We start from the raw sequence: 21,419 nt of genomic DNA, 5'->3' as shown, positions 1-21,419 counted from the left end.
AGTGAAAAAAATTCCTGCATCCCTCTTTTCCTTTCCCATATCTGTCTTGCTCAAACTATGCTCTAACACATTGTAGGGCATAAGGCTAGTTGAAAAAGTGTGTGTGTGTGTGTGTGTGTGTGTGTGTGTGTGTGTGTGTATTCCTTTACAATGTTTACTTAACCAAAAGAAAAGGTTATATGGATCTATTAAGTGAACTGAGCTACAAAACCTATTATAATTTGGAAATTTAAACACCCTTTGAACTGGGCTTCCATTCATTCATCAACTTTGACACAGTAGTCAAAAGAACGTTTCAGAAAAACCTCAGAAAGAACACAGGGTTGTTTGCAATGGCAAAGTAACTTCATGAATCAAAGCTATTACCTGAAAAACAAATCCAACCCAAACAGGGAAATGCTTAGACTGGGTGGCTTCAAATAAAAATGTTTGTCACTAACGCTAATTACTAAAAACAAATTTCTGCAAGTGGAATACATAAAAGCTTTGGCACACAGAAAAAGCTTTAGTAAGAATAAACTAGTAAGATTTGCAATAAGGTTTATTTTTTTGCAATGCCCTTAAAATGGGAAAAAATGAAAAATGAAAAGTTAATTGTAACTAACAGTTGGTATCCACAAGAGAGCTTCTATATGATGGTGCTTTTATTGCCATGCAGGATTCTAGCCTACTGCATATTGTATTTCATTACAAGTGTGGGAAGGAAACAGTTGCATGTTTGTTTGTATTAGAACTTTCTGATTATCCAGTTATTTTCCAATGAAGCCTGGGAATTTGCCTTTACAGGATTTTGCTTTCATTCCGAGGCAGAAAACTTCCTCCTTGCATAATGGGTCAAGGACTGCTTCCCTCATTAAACATGGTAGCTAAATGAAAAACAAGTTACTAATCTACTTCTAAAAGTCATAGATCTTTAAGAGCTCCGCAACTCCCAGAATAATAAAAACAGGAAAAATAAAAACATATGCATCATGATGACTTCTTAAGAATATGCTAGTCTTACCATGAAATATACCCCAAGGGGTGATATTCTCACTGGGCAGAGAAAAACTATAATTCAAGGTACAGGAACCACTAAATCCAAAACTGTGTCAGGCTTCTGCTACCAGGGCAGAAGATGGGAAGAGAAGGAAGCAGTTGTTCCTTTGCCTCATTTCCCTTGATGTTTTTTTTAAAGATCCCCACTTGGAACAACCTTCTTTTTGCCCCCTATGCTGTTGGAACATTGGCAGTGGAAGAGCCATAGTTGCAGACCCTCCTGGGGCAATAGGAGGCGGCTTCCAAAAGCAGGCATCCTGGATTGTGCTCTGAGTGCAGCTTGACCATGGCATTCTTCCAGATATAAAGAGGTAACAACTGATCTGTGGCTGGGCACAGGACGTTCCACCTTGATAGGATTTAAAGGATGTAAAGAGTCTGAATCCATGGGCATCTATCTTACAAGTTCCATGGAGTATTGCTGACTTTTGAATTAGACAAAGCATGCAATATCTAATAATAATAATAATAATAAATTTTATTTATATCCCGCCCTCCCCAGCCGAAGCTGGGCTCAGGGCGGCTAACAACAATAAAACAATACAAAAGTACAACACAAACAACACTCTAAAATCATTCATTATAAAATTAATTAAATTCAAGCCACTGGCCACTATTGGGCCAGAGCTCCGCGAAGATTGCCGAGGGAGGGAGTCAGGCTGTGCCCTGGCCAAAGGCCTGGCGGAACAGCTCTGTCTTGCAGGCCCTGCGGAAAGATGTCAAGTCCCGCAGGGCCCTAGTCTCTTGTGACAGAGTGTTCCACCAGGTCGGAGCCACAGCCGAAAAAGCCCTGGCTCTAGTTGAGGCCAGCCTAACTTCTCTGTGGCCTGGGACCTTCAAGATATTTTTATTTGAAGACCGTAAGTTTCTCTGTGGGGCATACCAGGAGAGGCGGTCCCGTAGGTATGAGGGTCCTAGGCCGTATAGGGCTTTAAAGGTTAAAACCAGCACCTTAAACCTGATCCTGTACTCCACCGGGAGCCAGTGCAGTTGATATAGCACCGGATGAATGTGATCTCGCAGCGAAGACCCCGTAAGGAGTCTCGCTGCAGCATTCTGCACCCGCTGGAGTTTCTGGGTCAGTCTTAAGGGCAGCCCCACGTAGAGCGAGTTACAATAATCCAGTCTGGAGGTGACCGTCGCGTGGATCACAGTGGCTAGGTCAGGGCGAGAGAGGTAAGGAGCCAACTGCTTAGCTTGGCGGAGATGGAAAAATGCCGCCTTTGTTATAGCTGCAATCTGCGCCTCCATGGAAAGGGAGGTGTCGAAGATTACACCCAAACTCTTAACGGACGGTGCTGGCACTAACTGCGCCCCCGCAAGAGATGGGAGTTGCCCCCCCAATCCCATATCGTCCCGTCCCAGCCACAGGACCTCTGTCTTCGAAGGATTTAGCTTCAACCGGCTCCCACGTAACCATCCAGCCACAGCTTCCAGACATCTGGTCAGTGTGTCTGGGGCCGAGTCTGAAAGAGTCTGAAAGACGACCATCCCTCCTGTCCCTATCCTAATTTCATTCAAACTGAAAGAGAAAGGGGATTTCTATTAAGGCTAGAATTAAGGTATTTTGATATTAGTATTTGTGTGAATTTATATAAATTGTGTCTTCCCTAAAAGAGGGCATGTGTTGCAGTGAGACCTGGAGACCGGACTCCTGTGTTGTGGGTGGGTAAGATTGGATAGCCACAACACCCGATTGGTAGGTCCCTCAATGTTGGGTTCAATCTGGCCAATGGGGCGCAATCCAAATGGATCAAGGGACCTATATATACCCATGCAAGTGCCCAGAGCTTGCTCTTTCAGCTTGTGCATTTGGAACAGCTAAACAGCGTGTCCTCTGTGCAACCGAGAGAGACTTACCCTCGAAGGATCTTTTTGGTGATATTTGTTCGTTATCTTTCTTTTCTTTAGCTTTCTATTATTTATTTCGTTCTTTATTGCCCCCCCTTTTAAGTCGCCCCCTTCCCCTTCCTTCCCCTTTCCCTCTTGCTAGCGGGGCTTGCCCCGCAGGGTTTCAGCCGCTGAGCGCTCCCGGTTGCGGAGCCTACCGCTGCCCTCCTTTTCACAGTGGCTTCTGTCCCCTTTACTTTGGCTGCGGTTGCAGATTCAGGGCCTTATTTAGCTTGCCTAGGGCAATTAATGATTGTTGCTGTTGGGGCTCTTTCGCCTAGCTTATTACGTAGTTTCGCCTATGAGAGTTCCCTCTCCATTAAACAGCGATTTTCTGTATTGTATGCCCATTTTGCGTAAAGGCAGGTTGGGAATTTTCTGAGGGTGTAAATCCCTCCTCCCTCTAAGTCTGGCCACCATTTTGGGTTCCCTTCTGCAGGGAGAGGTTTGGCCCCCTATTTAGTTTTGGCGGGAGTGCCATTTTAGTTGGCAGGAGTGCCATTGGTATTGTGCAAACGTTGATTCAGTACCCCCCCACCCGGTAAGGAAGGGATTGAGATGTCTATCAAAAGGAATCCCAGTCCTCCTTTCCCTTCTAAGAGGGTGATTAAAGGTCCATCTCAGTCACTGTGTTCAGCACCGGTCCCCGTTTATTCTAGAAACCCTTGTGCAAAGTTTGTAGTGCGCAAGGCTCTTGAGGGTTGGGCCAGGTTGCAGCCACCTAAGTCTTGAGGGTTGGGCCACGTTGCAGCCACCTAAGTCTTGAGGGTTGGGTCACGTTGCAGCCACCAAAGTCACCAGGTAGGAGGCCAGTCACATTTGACATTTTATTTTTGATGTACAGCAAGTTAAGACTTGTCTGCTGGTCCATTTATGAGGCGAGACTCTTTTCGGCAGCTTATTCAATAGCATTTTTTGGTGCACTGCGTGTGGGCAAAGTGGTGCTAGAGTCAGCACAGGGAAGGGCTTTTGCAGGATGTTCAGCTTTCTGATGCTGAACTGGTGCTCATTATTCGAAATTCCAAAATGGACCAGTTGAGCAGAGGCACCTCGCTGAGGCTGCCTGCCACTGGTAAGCCCGGTCCTTTTCCAATAAAAAATGGCAAGAGTCTTGCCATCCCTATGTGAAGGGTATTCTGTTAAAGGAATCCAGGGACTCAACTTGGTTTGGTCAACCCCCGAGAGGGGGTTGTGCCTGTGTCTGAGTCCAGGGGGGCATCTGGGTGGTGAACATAGTCTGTTGCCGGCTGTTTGCCTACCCAGGTGTTCACCCTTGGCTGGTGCCCTGGGTCAGCACTGCCTGCAAGGTTGCAGAGAGCTAGTTGATCCAAAGCCTATGCAACCAATCACCTTCTGTAATCAAGAAAGTTGTGGCCTAAATTCTGCCAAAACCCAAAACTAAAATTTGAGTCAAGTGTGACTTTATTTAGTGGGGAGGTCTCTGGGTCTGAACACTCAACTAGGGAAACACAATGTTGTATGGACCTGAACTTGTTATGGTTTCTGCCAGAAGCATCATAATATAATCCATTGTTTGGATAATAGCAACTAACAAATTCTACAGTATTTGCAACAAAGATGGGTGCACACACCCAGTATAATTCATCCAGGTTTATTTTCACTGCTGCCAACAATAGTTGCTCTAAAATTATTTACTATATCAAACAATAATGTTTAAAGCTGAAGTTGTAATTTCTGTTAAATAACATTTTCCACTCTAGTGAGATTTTTCAAAAAGGCATCACATGGTATTAAAAACCAAACACTGCATTTCTGCAACAATTATGAATGTCTACAGCAAATACCATGTCATCTCAATGGGACACATTTTCTGCCTTAGGCTGTTGCATACTCTTGCAATGCAATCTGAGGGTGGTCCTTTTAAGATGGATATGACTGTACTCAGTATGTGTTTATTTAGCAGCAATTCTAATTTAGTGTCCAATTAAAACTCTTTAAAAAGTTTTATGCTGATGGTGTTTTCTTTGTTGGGGTGGAGTAGGGTGTTCACAGTTTTCCTGGACTTGGTTTTGTGTAGATGCCATCCAATGATGGGATTTTGATTTATCTAAGGTTTTAAAATATATATATTGGGGGGAAACTAGAAAGATAAAAATGAATATTCTAATCCTAATAAATAAATAAACAGAAAATGAATATTCTAATCTTAATAAATTCTATCGCGTGTCCACACATAGGATACTGTAGTTACATTTTACATGCTGCAAGCAAAAAAGGACAGAGGCAGACATCTATGCTGTGTTCTAGGGATCAGATCAAACAAATGGAATAGGTTCTTGAAAGATTCTGCCTGGATCCAGTCTTAGTATATCCTTGCAATTATCAAAACCCTATATTTAACACTATTCAAGCAGTCATAGTTATGCTTGATTATCCTCCATGATCATGCATGAGAAGGGCAGGAATATTGTCTATTCCCTATCATTAAATATCAAATGCATTTAAAATTATAGCAGTTAGTGCCTAACAGCTAAATCAGATTTAGTCTGATACTAAATTCAAAGGGAAGTGAAAGGAAACTCTTTTTCAGTACTGCTCTCATGTAAGAAAACAGGTTCTAACACGAAAATTCAACTCTACTGGTTAAACAATTTAATTGCCCACTATTGTTTTGATAAGATAGAAGAGCAGCACTAAATAAATCTGCCCTTGAGGTTTAATGCAGCTGTTATTTTACCTTTCTCCCTTTCTACCCCCAGAAAGGTTAATTGCTTCACTAGTCAACAGAGCTTTAATTGGCATTTAGGAGCATAAGAGTTGCCTAGTTGGATCACAGTACAGGGGGATTTAGTCCATTCACAGCACAATCACAGTATATTGGAAGTAAGTGCCACTGAATTCAATGAAGCTTATGCCACAATGTAGGTACAGGATTGCAGTCTACTAGATCTCAACCACAAAATGGTTTTCAAAAAGCTTTGCAAAGCAGTAACCATCACTTATTACAGATTACATAGGAAAGGGCAAGAATGCAAATACATTTGCTGACATTCTGAATGAGCCAGAACTATGTTCATTAAAGGACCGCTCCTGTTGTTTTCCAAAATACTCACTTTTTAATATTGTTTTCTACTTGCTAAAGCAATCACACTAGAAGCTATGAGTGATCATCACAACTAGTCTCTGTTGTGCCTATACAAAACATATTTTAGCTCGCCCACCAGTATTTGATATGAGGACAGCCCGGTTTCCCAATCACATTGAGTTAATTTGTTTAACCTCCACTCTAGTAAATGTTGGTGAATCAAGAACACTCAGTTAAAAGAGTAAAATAAGAAGAAATGTAGTTCCAGAAAGTCCACAAAGCAATTTAATAATTGCATGCAATTTAATACTTGCATCAGCTGCTGGGTAAGGACTGTGCAACTGTAATCAATACAAATAAATAATACTTCATGAAAATTCCAATGAAAGATTAACATTAGCATGCCAAAACAAAGCACAAGAGATAAATCCGCTGGTTACCTCTAGATTTTCTTCCATGAATGTATGCTTTTCCAAGGAGCTGCCAGGTTGGTCTGTACAGGTCTTCCAAATCTAACTGCCATCTGTCTGGTTCAAGGTACTTGATAAGTTCCTCCACAGTACTAAATCCAGCAACAGCATTGTTTAGCAACTCTAATGGTAAAGCTGAAGGTGGTAATATTGTTGGGCTGGCAGATTCTGTCTGATGTTATAAGGAGAAAAACAAGCATTTTAGGTGCATATAATGATAGAGGTTAATCTCTCTCTCTCTCTCTCTCTCTCTCTCTCTCACACACACACACACACACACACACACACACACACACACACCATGATATCTGTTGAGACCAATATACCTTTACTCCCTGGAAAAGCCTTCCTAGAGAAGTTTGCCTAGAACCATATTTATGATCTTTTTTGCCCCCAGGTGAAGCCTTATAATTCACCAACACCTTAAAAACTCCTGGGCTTTTCATTCTATGGCTTGTGTTTTGTTATATATCTGCCAGAAATAACATTTGTTATGCTTTTTTATTGCTCTATATTGTATTTTGGTCTTTAAATTTCTACAAGGCAATCAGACAACATATGGTTTTTTGGGGAGGGAGTTTTCATACAAACGCTGTCAATAAATGCAAAGTCAAGTGAAAAATAGTGATCATCTAGGACTAGTCTGATCATCTCCATGTTTTCTCAGGCATTTTACTGTTCTCAATGGGGCTTACTCCTAGATAAATCTGCATAAGATTGCAACATATTTATTTTGCTTATTACATACAGTTTCCTCTTATTTTCATCACACAGTTCACTCTTACCAAAGCTGGGTTATAAAACAAACTATTGTACAACTTTGGCAAATATACTCAATAGACTGACACAAAATGATAAATGGTATGTCAGTAAACAATTAGAGTTAATGGCACTCTGAGGCTTTGAAGGAAAACATAATTCCATTACATGCAATTAATCCCTGCAAAAATGCCAACACATACATTTCTCATGTATTTAGCATTAGTAAAAGCTGTTTTGATGAGTGAGCAACACTGGTCTATATATTTTGTTGAGCAATTATATGAAAATGCCAGCAGTAAGAGAGACAATATTCTCAGTAATAGAAACCTAGATTGCAATATGCCAACAACTGAAAGCAACCGTGGCTCATGGCTCCTACAGTTATGAATGATATGCATTCAAGATTCCCCATTCCAGTTTCAAAAGGCCTGTTCAAAATCTCTTACTGCCAACAGAAGTAACCACCGGTACAGGCATGGTTCTGGATCACAAGAACTGCTACTTCTACCATTAGAGCCTGACATCCATTTTTGCCTGGTCAATGGCAGTTTGATTTCTGTACTTCCAGCTCCAACTCAAGCCCAACTAAAGGACAAATCTCAATCCCTAGCTCCAGGTTGAAGAATACACATGCCATGTCTGAATTCTGGTAGGATTCACCTACACTAAGCCTTGGAAAAAATCCAGTGTTTCTGCTTTCAGGATTCTTAAATACAGAATATTGCTTTGTAAGGATTTTCACATAACTCTATGAAGATATTAAGGGATGCGGGTGGCGCTGTGGGTTAAACCACAGAGCCTAGGACTTGCCGATCGGAAGGTCAGTGGTTCGAATCCCCACAACGGGCTGAACTGCCATTGTTCGGTCCCTGCTCCTGCCAACCTAGCACGTCAAAGTGCAAGTAGATAAATAGGTACCGCTCTGGCGGGAAGGTAAATGGCGTTTCTGTGCGCTGCTCTGGTTTGCCAGAAGCAGCTTGGTCATGCTGGCCACATGACCCAAAAGCTGTACGCTGGCTCCCTCTGCCAGTAAAGTGAGATGAGCACCGCAACCCCAGAGTCGGTCATGACTGGACCTAATGGTCAGGGGTTCCTTTACCTTTACCTTTATGAAGAAATTGAATATTTGTTTACGCACAAACATGCATGCCTTATGTGGGCAACCCTAAATTTCAATGATCCAGCCTTGCCCAGGAAGGAGACCGATTTCTTTCTTTAAGTTTCACTTTACAGGTTGGGAAATATCTGATCACAATTCTCCGTTATTATCATCACTGAGAAGACAGATAGTGGAGATCATAGTGAGAAGAAGCTCACTGGATGAGTCAACTCAGAATGTTGTGGGGGCAAAAGAGGCAAAGCCTGTGATAGGAAAGGCTACAGGAGAGCAACTGAAAACAAAGCAGTAGTCAACAGGGCATCCTGATTTTGCCAGTTAGGGTAGGATGCAATAAAAAGATATACCCAGAAATCTATTTACATTCATTTAAAACATCTTTAAATACTAGATAGTTCCGAATATTTTATCTCTGCCGTAGTACTGTATGGGAATAGGAGAGCAAACTATAACTCATGTATAAATACTTTAGGTCTGCCGCTGCCTTATAGTGAAGCCAAAAATGACAATTAGTATTGGATCAAGTGGAATTTCCTGTTCTGCTATTTATACGGCATTTTCCTGCACACATTTGAAGCTATCAAAATATAGTTGGCTTCAATGCAGAGAAAACCTTTTCCTGCAAGACCTTTGTGCTTTCATTGAGGGCAATAAAAACTATGCTCTGAAAACCTAAACGGAGCAAAAATATTAAAATAAAGATTGTCTTGATTATTTGTACAGGAAAACCCTTCAGAGCAAATAAAGATTCTGCCATTAGCAGCTTTTAATGAAACAGTCAAAGGACAAGGACATAATTCATTACTCCACCAATTCTGTAAGTCATATTGAAGACACCACCACTATGCTGGAAGACATTATTAGGACAAGGCAACTATGTATCTTGGAAACATAGTTTTTTATTTCAAAATGATGCAAGGATGATAATATCCTGTATTGCAGGAGCCTGAACTCAATGACCTTCATAGTCTCATCCAACTCTACAATTCTATGATTAAATGACTTGTTTTGTCACACCTCTAAGACCCACTCCTCTGCCTTTATTGCATACTCAAGTAGCTGTCTAGCTGAACTTTTTGTATTGCTCGGGTTTTAACATTTTGTCCAGAAAATGGAGTTTTAGATCTCCCTGCGACTCATTTACAAGGCACTTTGTGGTTTTTTTAAAAAAATAATTTTTATTAACCGGCCAATCAATCAAATCAAATCACATCACATAAATTCCAAATTACAAAGCCGAATTTTAAATTTTGTTGAGGGGACCCATATTTCAAGATCCGAAGGGGGGTTCTGATCATCTTCTTGCTACTACGTTAATGTCCAAATCAGTCCAAACAAAGTTCATAATTCTATCCAGTCTTATCTTGCTGTTTCCACATCACCTCTTGTTCATATATTTTCTCTTTTTTCTTTATGATCTCTTCTGATAGTCTCCTTAAGCCGATAAACACCAATAATAATCCTGTGTGAATTTTTCCGTTCTTCCAATCCTCAAATCGAGATGGTTTCCATATATCATCGCCTTCATAGATAACATCACCTTTTCCATCTTTAATTACAGAACTGTCGTTCTTAAGTCCCTCTGAGGAGTTTCACCCACAATATAAAAACAGCTCTATTTCTCTATTTCTTCTCCCAGACTTAAGTCGTCCGACAGAACTTCCCAATATGGCGACGGCACTTTTAACTGCGTCATTCCAAAGCCCTTATACATTCCACGCTCTTCTCAAAACATGCTTTGGTTCAAAAGTTTATCTCCACACAGCCTTAAATCCACAGCTTAAGTCCTTAAAATGACATTTCTGACTTGTGGGGGGGGGTTCTTGTTTAACCACATAAAAGAAAGAAAGGAAGGTTTTTTCCCCCTCCCCCATCAGTCCCTTTGCCATACCGAGTCTTGGCGTATCTTCTCGTGATTTATACTTGCTCCTTCGACTCTTCTTGTTTTATCAGAGATCTCTTCTGTTAGCAGTCTTTACTCCCCCTTCTTCCTTGAAATATGTGCATTCGCTTCATCCAAATTGTTTCTTTTGAAGTTCTTGCAGCTAGTGGCATGGATCAGAGACGGCGTCCAGGAGCGCCGAAATCCCACAGGAGGGCATTGTGCCTAGTGCCCCCATCCCCACAAATTCAGGGGTGGTATAGGGCACAGCAGGCAAGGGCAGTCCCACCCCACAATCCTGGGGGGGTAGGGAGGCTATTTACTCCCATCACAGCCTTCAAATTACCTCGTGTGGGTTGGAGACATGTTATTGTCAGCCATCTTCTGATGCGCTCCCTAGTGGCCCCTCCATTTACAAGGCACTTTGAGGGTAAAGTTGCTTGCCTCCCTAACAATCTTGATGCCATATTTACATTCACTGCAGTCTCCAGTGAGGACTAGCACAGCATCACACTGGAGTAGATCAATGTGCTCCACTGTTGGGCTGCCCTCAAGGTTGACCTAGAAGCTGCAGCTAGTGCAAAATACAGTGGCACAATTGCTCACTGGGACAGACTATTGCCCCTATGTTATACCACTGCCGAAAGAAGTGTACCGGCTGCCAACTAGCTGCTGAGTTAAGTTCAAGATGTAGGTGCACAAAGCCCTACAAAGCTTGGGACTAGGATAGCTAAAAGATGGTCTTGCCCCATATACACCCAGCTGATCACTACACTCTGCAGGAGTCAGCCTTCTACAGATGACATCTCAACAGTAGGTTAGCTCCTTATGATATATGAACTGAGCCTTTATTGTGGCAGTACCTGCCCTTTGGAACTCCTTGCTATATATCAAACAGGAGGTGTCTCTATTGCTTTTTGGTACCTAATGAAGACCCTCCTTGTTCAACAAGTCTTAAGTGGAGATCTTTATTTCAGCCTGTATCTGTACTGGATTTCATTTCATTTATTTTTACATATGATTTTTAAAAAGGTTTTATGGTTGATATTTTTACTGTGAAATCATGCCAATATATTTTGTCTGCAGCAAATAATAAATGAACGTAATATATTTATAATGGTAAAAATTGGCTTTTCAATCTGGAAAGAACCACTCAGTAGCATACCTAGATGTTGGCAAAGTGTGTATGAAAAGAGTTTCTCAGCATATAATCCTGCAAACTGAGAATTTGATCTATGGAATCCCGGCTGCTATCCTCACCTGGAAGGAAGTCCCACTGAATTCAGTGAAGATCACTTCTCAATAGACATGTATTTAATGTCTCTGTAAGTTGGTAATATGCAGTTCTTAAACTGACAAACAAACTGGTGTAAAAAAGATAAAAATAGGAAGCAGTGCTGCCTAAGGTCAAATTTCAGTGGCTTCATTGAAGAGAGATCGATGCGATCATGACCGAAAATAGACTTGAAGAAATATATCAGTGTTGTAGGACTGAATTAACAAAGATGCTTCCTGCCATTTTTCATTTAAGCTTTTTATCACCCAGAAGTTCTTCAACAGTAAATTGCAAAAATTAATTACTTAATAAATATATCTTGATTCTTTAATGAAAGAGCCCAATTTTCTATTTGCAGCTGATAATATCTGAATTATTACTGCTTTCAAAACAGTTTTGCTTATCTTCTGGTAAGTACATGGCCATATATTAGCTATTTTCTTGCTAATATAAATTCAAATATTTCTCATTTACAGTGAGCCGTTCTTTCCCACTCCAGACGTACACATACTCTTCTCAGAGAATGTAAGTTTACCTTGTGTGTCCTAGCAACACATGCAAAATATTTTAGTCTCTGAACTTCAAAAAGAAAAAAGCCTCAGCTTTCCTAAGCCAAATATATACAGCAAGTTAAAAACTGATAAGATGCCTTTTCACCCAGCACATAACTCCAGCATGGTTAGTTAGGAATGTTTATTGCGCTTACTGTACTTTTATACAGTAAGAAATATTAATTCAGCATGGCGGCGGGGGGAGTGTCTTCCAAGTTCATCTTAATGAAATATATACTGTATATATATCCCTATTTAGCAATGCCAAAGCTTTATGCATTAATCTGTATGTTAAATAATTTAAGAAGATGGAGAACTGGCATTTCTGGCAGGAACAACATTGCTGGACACACTAATGCCCTGGAATAATTTATTTAACATGGGTTTTTTTATACTCACAACTCACTAAAATATTTTATTTAGAAAAGCTTACAATAAGGAGTTGCTTTATGCTATTCCTTTTAAGTAAGAGTGATGGGAGGAGGGAGGACTGGATATATGTTCTGCTTTTATAATGGAATATGGAGGACCTTTACAGAAAATGCACACTTACTCTAAGTAACAAAGTGAAAGGATAACCTAGAAATAAAATCTGTGACAAGGTTGAAACTGCAGGAATTTGATGCTTATAAAATGTATCCTAACAAGCCTTGACACTGTCAAGTACAGTTCACACAAAGTTCTAAAGAGGTTCCAGTAAATTGTGATCTCATATCTTAAACCAAGCCAGATATCCTTCTTTTCATTAGAAATCATTATATATCTATGCATACAAGAATTAACATGCAATTTGAGCACAAAATTCTTATTTTACTTGGGGAGGGGGTAAACAGGCTGTTATAGCCATGTAAATCACATCCCATTAAGATGGTGGCGTCAACCTCATAAATAGATTTTAAACAAATTCTGGACTGGTGTCTAAGCAGAAAGCTCCAGCTGTCTATGCTCAGGCAATGAAACATATCTAGACAATCACCTCTTAGTCCAAACCCATGCAGGAGAATTTTGTTACCAATGTTGTTGGGAAGAAGGCTAACAACCCAAGGAGCTAAGGAATACTAAAATTAAGTACTTTCTTAAAGTATCTGTAAAGCCATCAACTACTTGCTCAAATAAGAACAATTATAAAGAAGCAAAGTATGGATGGAATAAAAAACAGGATTAATGCCAAATCATCGGGATAAAATGTGCAGCAACTGCACTCAGGAAACATGCCATTTATACACACACATCTCAGGCCCAGAACATATCTTTAGATACCAGCCCCATCTCTATTACCATTAACACATAAATTCTTTTCCCAACATAAACAAGCCATTCAATGTTTCCCTTTCACTTTCCTAGCAGAAAACAATTTTTTTCCTTTCACAGCTGCCCCTCCTTCTTGCTATAGCAAAAGTTCTCCATCCCAAACATTTCCTAGACTTACTTTATGCTAAGGCTCAATAAACCTCAGCTCAGAAATCTGTTTTCAACATCACCGCTGAGTTCTGGAATGGGGGGCACTACTTATGAGCATGTGCAAAGTGCTTACCACTTTCCTCCAAACTACTGTCTATTGCCCCACTTGGCATTTAATAGTCAGTTGTTGTCAACCTTGTTCTTAGCAGCGGTTTTCATGAAAAGGGGGTGAAGCCACAATAATTCTCCTCAATAATATAGAACACACTTCAACATCCCAATTCATAAAAAGATGCATTTTCCTCTCTTTTTAAACATATTTTATTAACATAGTGGAAGGAAGAACTTTTTCATTTTAAAATGTTCATCGACTAGTAAATTAAGAGAGGTCAAGCAAGGACTCCTCTTCCTTCAATGTACCAGCCCTACAGGTTTCTCCTGCAACTTCCTTCCTTCCCTTTAACCAATTAACAAATCAGTTATCTCTTAGCACCTGCCTCTTCCTTGGGTACCCCCCTTTTTTTAACAAACTTTGTAAATTTTGAAGAAATAAAGACAATTAGCCAATACTCAATGCATCTATTTTGCATTAAGTATTTTGGGAAGCTTTGGAATGTTCAAAGTTCAAAGAAGGAGAATTTGACATTTAAAATAACACATTTTATACCAGTCTCAGGGAAGTATATTAAGAATGCAGAGGTTTGTATAGAACGTTTTGTAGACAGTGTCTTCGTGATGCTAATTCCTGGGCTACAGCTTTAGCTAACATAGGTATGTATTATGGGGGGGGGGGGCATACAGTTGAGGCAGAGAAGTTTATAAATATAAATCTTTATCTCTATTTCACAGAGAACATTTAAAAGCTTACCAGAACAAACAATCCAAGATACCACTTTATTATCCTAGAAGGCTATAAATGAGCTGTACCCAGTAGTAACAAAGTCTTGCTTACTTATATGATGGGGATGTGGTCAGCCACAATTAAAGGATGCTTTCCTTTCAAGAGCTTTTAAAAAAAACTACTCATATGAATCAAAATATGGGAAACTTTATCAAAGCTAAACCAAAAGTAAGTGGCTAGCTGCAATGTGCTTGGAGACTGAGAACATGTTTGTCTTTCTCAGATTTCACATAGCAGCCTGCTTGTGAACTGATTACTTTGCAGTGCCACTGGGAGAGAGTATTCAATGTATCATATACCACAGGAAGGATGCAGTCATCTCTGAACACTCATCTCAACATAAAATTGAAAATTAATTGCACTTGGCACATCCTTCTAAGAGAGCCACTATATGTCGAGTTAGGCATTAATCAGCCCTAACTGTAAATCTATTTGTGAAATCCACTTCACAGAACTGTATCAGGGAGCAGGCGACAAATAGTTTATGAACCATATGTGATCTTTGGTATACTTTCTAGAACTACTGAGATTCTTGAAATCACACTTTTATTTGTTTTTGTTTTTTAAATAATGATTGGTTTTCAAGTACTGTATTGTGTGTTACTGTTGCTTTAGGAATGGAATATGTTTGTTGGAAACAACTCTGAGGTAACTCTGTGTTATGAATGGTGGTCTGTTATTTGGTAAATAAATAAATACAAGTGTAGTGCAGCAGTGCAGGGGGGAAAAACCCTGAAACATTAAAGAGCATCAGCTGATTTCATCCAAAGGCCCAGGATAAAAGGTATGTATTTACTTGGTGGTAGAAGTTAGTCAAAGGGAATTCCATAGCCAGTGGAACTCTCTTCAAGACTTTCATTTCCAGGACAGATAACCATATATATGCCTATTGTACATAACACATGAAAGGAAGAACAGCCTCCGTTTGTTTCAACATCTGCTACTGTGCATTGAGGTTAGATCTATCTTCCACAAGTTTGCCTGCTGTTTTCCCCCCAAAAGCAATCTAAATTACAATGGATTCCGTGTATTATATTCTCCCTGTCTTCTCCACCTACCAACTCCATTGGCTGATCACAAGTTCCTAGAGTTACGTATGATTTAGGAGCGTTTCTCTGTATCCACTCTTTCAATTATCCACTCTTAATTTGTCTAATATTTTTTCAGAGCCACATTTGGAACTGAAATCAGAGCATGCAGTGGAAATTAATTCTGTAAGTTAATTCTTCACTCAAGTCTCTCTTTTTGCCTCCCTTGAACCTACTACCAATAAATTACACGGATAACCTGGATTTCCAGTATAATAAAAAGCATATATGTAAATCATACGTAATCAAAACATTTAGCTATCTCCTGTGCCAACTTGCTCCATTTCACACTTATTTTGAACTTTAGCTGCTATTTTTGTTGGCCATATCTTTTTGGAGCTCAACAAAGTCTATTAGAATTTTACAGTCCTGAGTTATCTTGTCTTCTGTAAAGATCCTTTATATAGGAGTAATAAATATTAATGCTTTTATTCACAAATTTTTAAAATTGGCCATTTCTTCCTTTTTGCTAATCTAAACTAGCAAATCTTATACTAACAAAATTGAAAGACTAACTGGAACACAATAAAAAAACCAGCTCAGAATTAATGTTCTGGATGACAAAACATAGTGCAGATTAACACTAATATTCAGGAACTCTTAGGCAAGGATAAGGGACTTCAGATCAGCCACTGTGTAAAAGCAGGAGAAAAGGTGCAAAGCCCAAGTCTCCTACCCTTTCTTTAGCTATCTTTACATCATGAAAGGAGAAGAAGTTTAAAAGGATCTGGGGGCTACTGAAAAAGTTTGAAAGGAAACACACGAAGGACTTTGTTTAAAAGATTAATTTGAATGTCATTGTGTTTGCCTTCCTAGGCGGGAAAAGAAAAACGATTTATGGAGTCTTGAGCAATAAGGGTCTGGGTCATGACATATTTTCATTCAGAAACCATTCTTGATCATCGTTCATAGAAGACTTTTTCTGTTTGCCCCCCCCCCCCAATTTGGCTGTAAAAGCTGAATGTTTCTAGTGGTTTGGCACTTAATTCTAAGTATAGTAGTACACCCCTAGTGATATGGCTTCCTATGGCCTACTTCCATGCAACCCAGCATGCGTCTCTCTCCTACACTGAGGCTGGTTAAAACACTGCTTCTAAAAACATACATGTATTTGTAAGATGGTTTAAAACAGTTTTGGATCCTCAGTAGACTAGATGTGTTAATTCACATTTTGGTGTGATTGTCCATTGGCCCTTCACTGTCTCACACATCCCTGCTTACACATACACTATAATTATGGATATGCAGTACTCACACGTATTTCACATACCACAGTTGGCCAACACAGCAATACTGTTACCTACTCCCTTCTCTACTGAATCACTCTCCATCGCACATGGTCACATTTGCTCCCTAGGCTTCTGTTCTCACAGTTGTTTTTTGAGGTTCTGAGAAGCAAGCTCAAATGTTTGTTTCTCCCTACATATTCTCAGACTGGTAGCTGTACTGCTACCCCTGGCAGGAAAAAGATGCTTCGTCAAGGCCTAGAGAGTGCCTGCCGCCACATACCCCTGTATTGTCCCAATAGAAATTACTTGTTCTTGGGGCAAAGGAAGGCAGTAGGAGACTCTTTGGATTTTTGAAAGCATATGTATCTAACCACTATTGGGACAGGCCTTGCATGACATTTGAGCCAAAGTTCTCATGACCTCAGTGAGAATGAGACCCCTAAACCAACAAGTCAGTTGGTTTTATAGACTATTTACTATATACTGCTCTGAGGTTTTAATGAACTATCCCTGCTGGTTCTTATTTTTGCCAATAAAGTTGAATAGTGATTGGCCTGGAATAGAAACGAATTATTACCACATCTTTTCTGAACAAACTTAGCATTATTATGACCAAAATGAGAAACAAATAACCTGGGTGAGGGCTTAAAAAACCCCTCAAAAACAAATGGCAACTGCTTTACAAAATTAACTGATCTACTTCTGGTTATCCTTCTGTCTCAAATTTCAAGTTAAAACTTTTTTTTTCACCACAAAAATACTTATACATTCAGTATACCCACAGACTTATTCCTAATGACCTTTAAGGCATATGCTCCAGGAGAGTTGGAGACTTTAATGCTAGTGCCATTTCCCCCCATTCAGGTCATAACATGTTCTGTAATGTGTAAAATTTTATAAAGCAATGAGTCGCCTAGTAAAACTTTCTCCTTCACTGAATACCTCAAGGCATACTCCTTCCCTCATCAGTCCCAATATCTGGTCTTGTTGTGTTAGCTGAACCCATTTATTTCTTTAAGGTATTTTTTCTTTTAATTTTATGCAAACCACCTACTGATTTTTTTTTATTAAAGGGGCTTATAAAAGTATTTTAAATAAATAAGTATTTCAACTTCAGAAGTGCCTTAAAGACTTTAAAAAATAAGTGTATAATTAAATTAATCATAAAATGAATGGTCTAGCAGTATATACAGAACTTGATCAAGGACAAGAAGTAAAAAAGTAAATGTACATAAAATAAAATAAAATTATAAAACTCACACAAAATACACTGAGAAACTGAGCACCTTTACTTGTAACACTAAAGATACAACAATATATTGCAGTCCCAGGCCAAGGGAAGAAATAAGAGACAGGACATCAGTATTGGATGAAATAGGTCACAACTATTATTGATTACAGATTTAAGTAGGCTTTGGCAAAGACACTAGGAATGTATGTGGCATCAATGTATCTGGCTGACTGATAAAAAAAGGCTGGGTCAATCCTGGACTGACACTTGCTCTATGACATACATCAAATTGGGGCAATCCCATCGGGATCCCATTAGGAAGGGTACTATGGCCCATCAGTCCTCATGTGGATTCCTAGAAAGAGACACCCCTTTCTGGACCCCTTTAGTGGGGTAACCAAGAGGCTAAGGATCCAACTCAATGCTTTATCCCCCCCCCCCCCCAAGTTGAGACAATTGCTATGAGGTGGGCTAAGACTGACTAATTTTGATCCTGTTGATCACAGCAGGTAGCACAAAAGCTCAGTAGATTTAATATTATCTAGAGAAGTAGTTACTAACCTGCGGCCTTCCAGGTATTGTCGGGCTCCAAATTCCACCAGCCCCAGCTACCATGACCAATGGTATAGCATTATGGAAGATGTAACCCAGGAACAGCTGGTGGGGGCATAGGTTAGCCACCCCCTTTTTTCTAGGAAGAAAACAATTTTGTTACTACAACTTTTACAAATACCTCTCAATATATTGTAGTAACACAATTGTTTCCTTCCTAAAAAAACAACAGATTTTCATGCCAACAAAGTACTACATTTCAAAAATGGATTGTGTAAATTAAGCAATTAAAATAATTTCTACTGGTTCATATTTCATGTAGAATAATCAGGGAATTACTGAACCAAACAGAAGAGACATTCTTGGCTGAAACATCTCCTTGGAGTTTAAACCCCTTTTTTTTTTTTTCAAAACACCCTAGTATTCCATAAGAAGATATCTCTATAGCGTGTTATAAAAACTTGTTATGAAATATTAATCTATTTTCATAGACAAGTCTGCTAGAGCTTCGTAAAAAATATCTGCGTTCAGAGCCATTTTAACAAATATTTAACATGTTCTATTTTGCTTACATCCCTGCTTTCAGAGCATTGAACACAGAACTCTAAAGTACATCAGGGATGCTTTTCAAAATTCCTAGTAGCCCATCCCCCAATTTTCATTGGGATTACAGTAGTGAAGGATGGTTTAACGCTTTGCTTGTGAACCATAATCCCAACAAATTTAGTCCTTCCTTGTTTATTATTAGTCATGGAAAGGGATGCTCCCTTTGGCACTAATTAGAGCTTTTGCCCTTGGGTAATAGCCGTGTGTGTGTGTGAATTGGACTAGAAATATTATATAATATCAGACTGATACATCTAATCAAGTTTTTTAAAAACATGAGAAAATGCATATACCATGTCTGTGTTTATTGAACTTGGCAAATCACATGAATTCACAATGAATTCACAATGGCATATGGCATATAAACTGATAAAAATGCAAAACTGATAAAAACACAAATAAAAGTTGTTTAATGAAGAAGTGTATATCTTTAAGGCAAATATTTTCTTTTTAAAAAGAAGACAGTTCCACTGCCTTAAGTTCTAGTAGTAAGGAGTGACTAATTAGCTTTATACTGAATATCTGCATTAAACTACAGCTCCAGTTGCCTCAGGCTGAGAAATGTTTCTTAAGCCAATAATAACAACCCAGCGCAAATTGCTATGTTTCTAAGTGAATGTCTGGTACATATACAAAGCTCAAAACATTTCAGAAAATACATTTCAAACTAGGGTGGTCATTCAGAAGCTTCTTGGATTTCCATCTTCCATCTCAGCTTCCATGCAAGAGGGGTAAAGTGAGTTTCTTGTAAAGAAAATTTGGCATGATCTTGAATGACAAATGACATACTACCAGGTGCCAAGATAGACGGGGGGGGGGATCTAGCCGCCCCCCAACTTCAGCTTCCACTGGAGCTGCTTTGTTCTCAGTGCCCCGAATAATTAATAACTCCTTTGGCAATCAGTCATGCATTCCTTAATGGCACTTCAGGCATCAAGTGTCCCATTCACCCGCTTCCCCCCACCCAAGTAACAATAGACTTTACTACACTGGGTGTTCTATGCCAAGCTTGTAACTGACATCATTTAAACTAAACAAGTCGCTAGAAGGAATATTACCCAGACCCAAATTGGAATTTTTTATCACGTCTGTTTACATAGCATACTGTTGCTATGTAAATCATATCAGTATCGAAGAGACTTGGGCTAGACTTTCTTAACGTAATTTTTTGGCAAGTCACTTCCTTTACTGCATACCGAGGGAACCTATGTACACTAATGCTATTATGTACCCCAAGACTTAAGATGATTGCGTGGATCCAAAGATGAGTGATATGTCACCATATTTTTTGTCAATATATAAAATACTGTTTCCAAAGACCTTTATATTTGAAGTGATGTTTTCAGGAATGCATAACCAATGAAATGCTAGGATGAGCTTGTGGTAGAAAATAAAATGTTTCTATTTCTCATTTATTCACAATATTATTATGAATGTCAATGTTATTAGATCAGGTGGTTTTCCATATAAATGTAAATGCTTAGAGGAGAAAACAATGAAATATTGTTGCAAAATAATGTCCAAAATTTAGTGACCTCTGCTCTGCTCATTTTCCTTTTGTCTGCACTAAGTTGGCTGATTTACCAATTATCCTTCAGATGCTTAATGGACTTAGAAGTTGTTCTTCAAGGACAGTTTACTAAAATTAAAAATATTATAGCAGATACTTTTCTTTTTTAAAAAACCCACACATTCTAGTTCTGAAAGTGGTGGAAGTTGTTCTTTTCACTGTGTGTGGTCTCCAATAACAAATAAAAATGCACACTGTTCAATTTCATTTTTCTTAGTTTGTCTTTAGTCTATTTTCTATCAATCTATTCTGTCTTTTCATATTCAAGAATTTAAGCAGGAAGTGATGTTTTACCAGTTAGGGACAATTCATTAAAATATATTTCCTTTTTTAAAAAATGAAAATGTAATTGACTTCAGTTTAACATTTCAAAATAAACATTTTACATAATACCCATATAATCAATGACTTCCCTCCAGTGGCGTAGCGTGGGTTGTCAGCACCCGGGGCAAGGCAAGTAATTTGCGCCCCCTAACCCGTGGATTTTAGCACTCGAGCAGAGAGCTGCGAGTGTGAGCGTGCCCCCCCCCAGATGTTGCACCTGGTGCGGCCGGCCCCCCTGCACCCCCACGCTACGCCACTGCTTCCTTCATTCCCCTTCCATGGTTCATTTTGTTTGTCTATTACACCTCCACATTTTAATATGACCATTTTAGTCAGTTCTCCAATCGTACAACACTCAAATATTAATTAAACAGTAGGATTTATCTTAATGCTGCCAGCATTTTCAACTGTGTGCAGTTATTTTCCACATACTCAACAAAAGATTCCCACTCCTCTTTAAATACGTGTTCTTCTTGCTCTCTTAT

General features: G+C 39.3%; 1 protein-coding gene across 1 annotated transcript in view; it reads right to left on the bottom strand.

Annotated features, from left to right (window-relative positions):
* The window catches only part of PDGFC (platelet derived growth factor C), a 106,924-nt gene that overhangs the window by 4,260 nt on the left and 81,245 nt on the right, over nucleotides 1-21,419 (bottom strand). Inside the window, exon 4 of the mRNA XM_053403009.1 lies at nucleotides 6,415-6,616. Coding sequence (XP_053258984.1) covers nucleotides 6,415-6,616 — 202 coding nt within the window. The remainder of the gene's footprint in view (nucleotides 1-6,414; nucleotides 6,617-21,419) is intronic.

The sequence above is a fragment of the Podarcis raffonei genome, chromosome 9 (genome assembly GCF_027172205.1).
Source record: "Podarcis raffonei isolate rPodRaf1 chromosome 9, rPodRaf1.pri, whole genome shotgun sequence".
Taxonomy (NCBI): Eukaryota; Metazoa; Chordata; class Lepidosauria; order Squamata; family Lacertidae; genus Podarcis; species Podarcis raffonei.
Note: the sequence above shows the minus strand (reverse complement) of the source record. Positions and strands in the feature narration are given on the sequence as shown.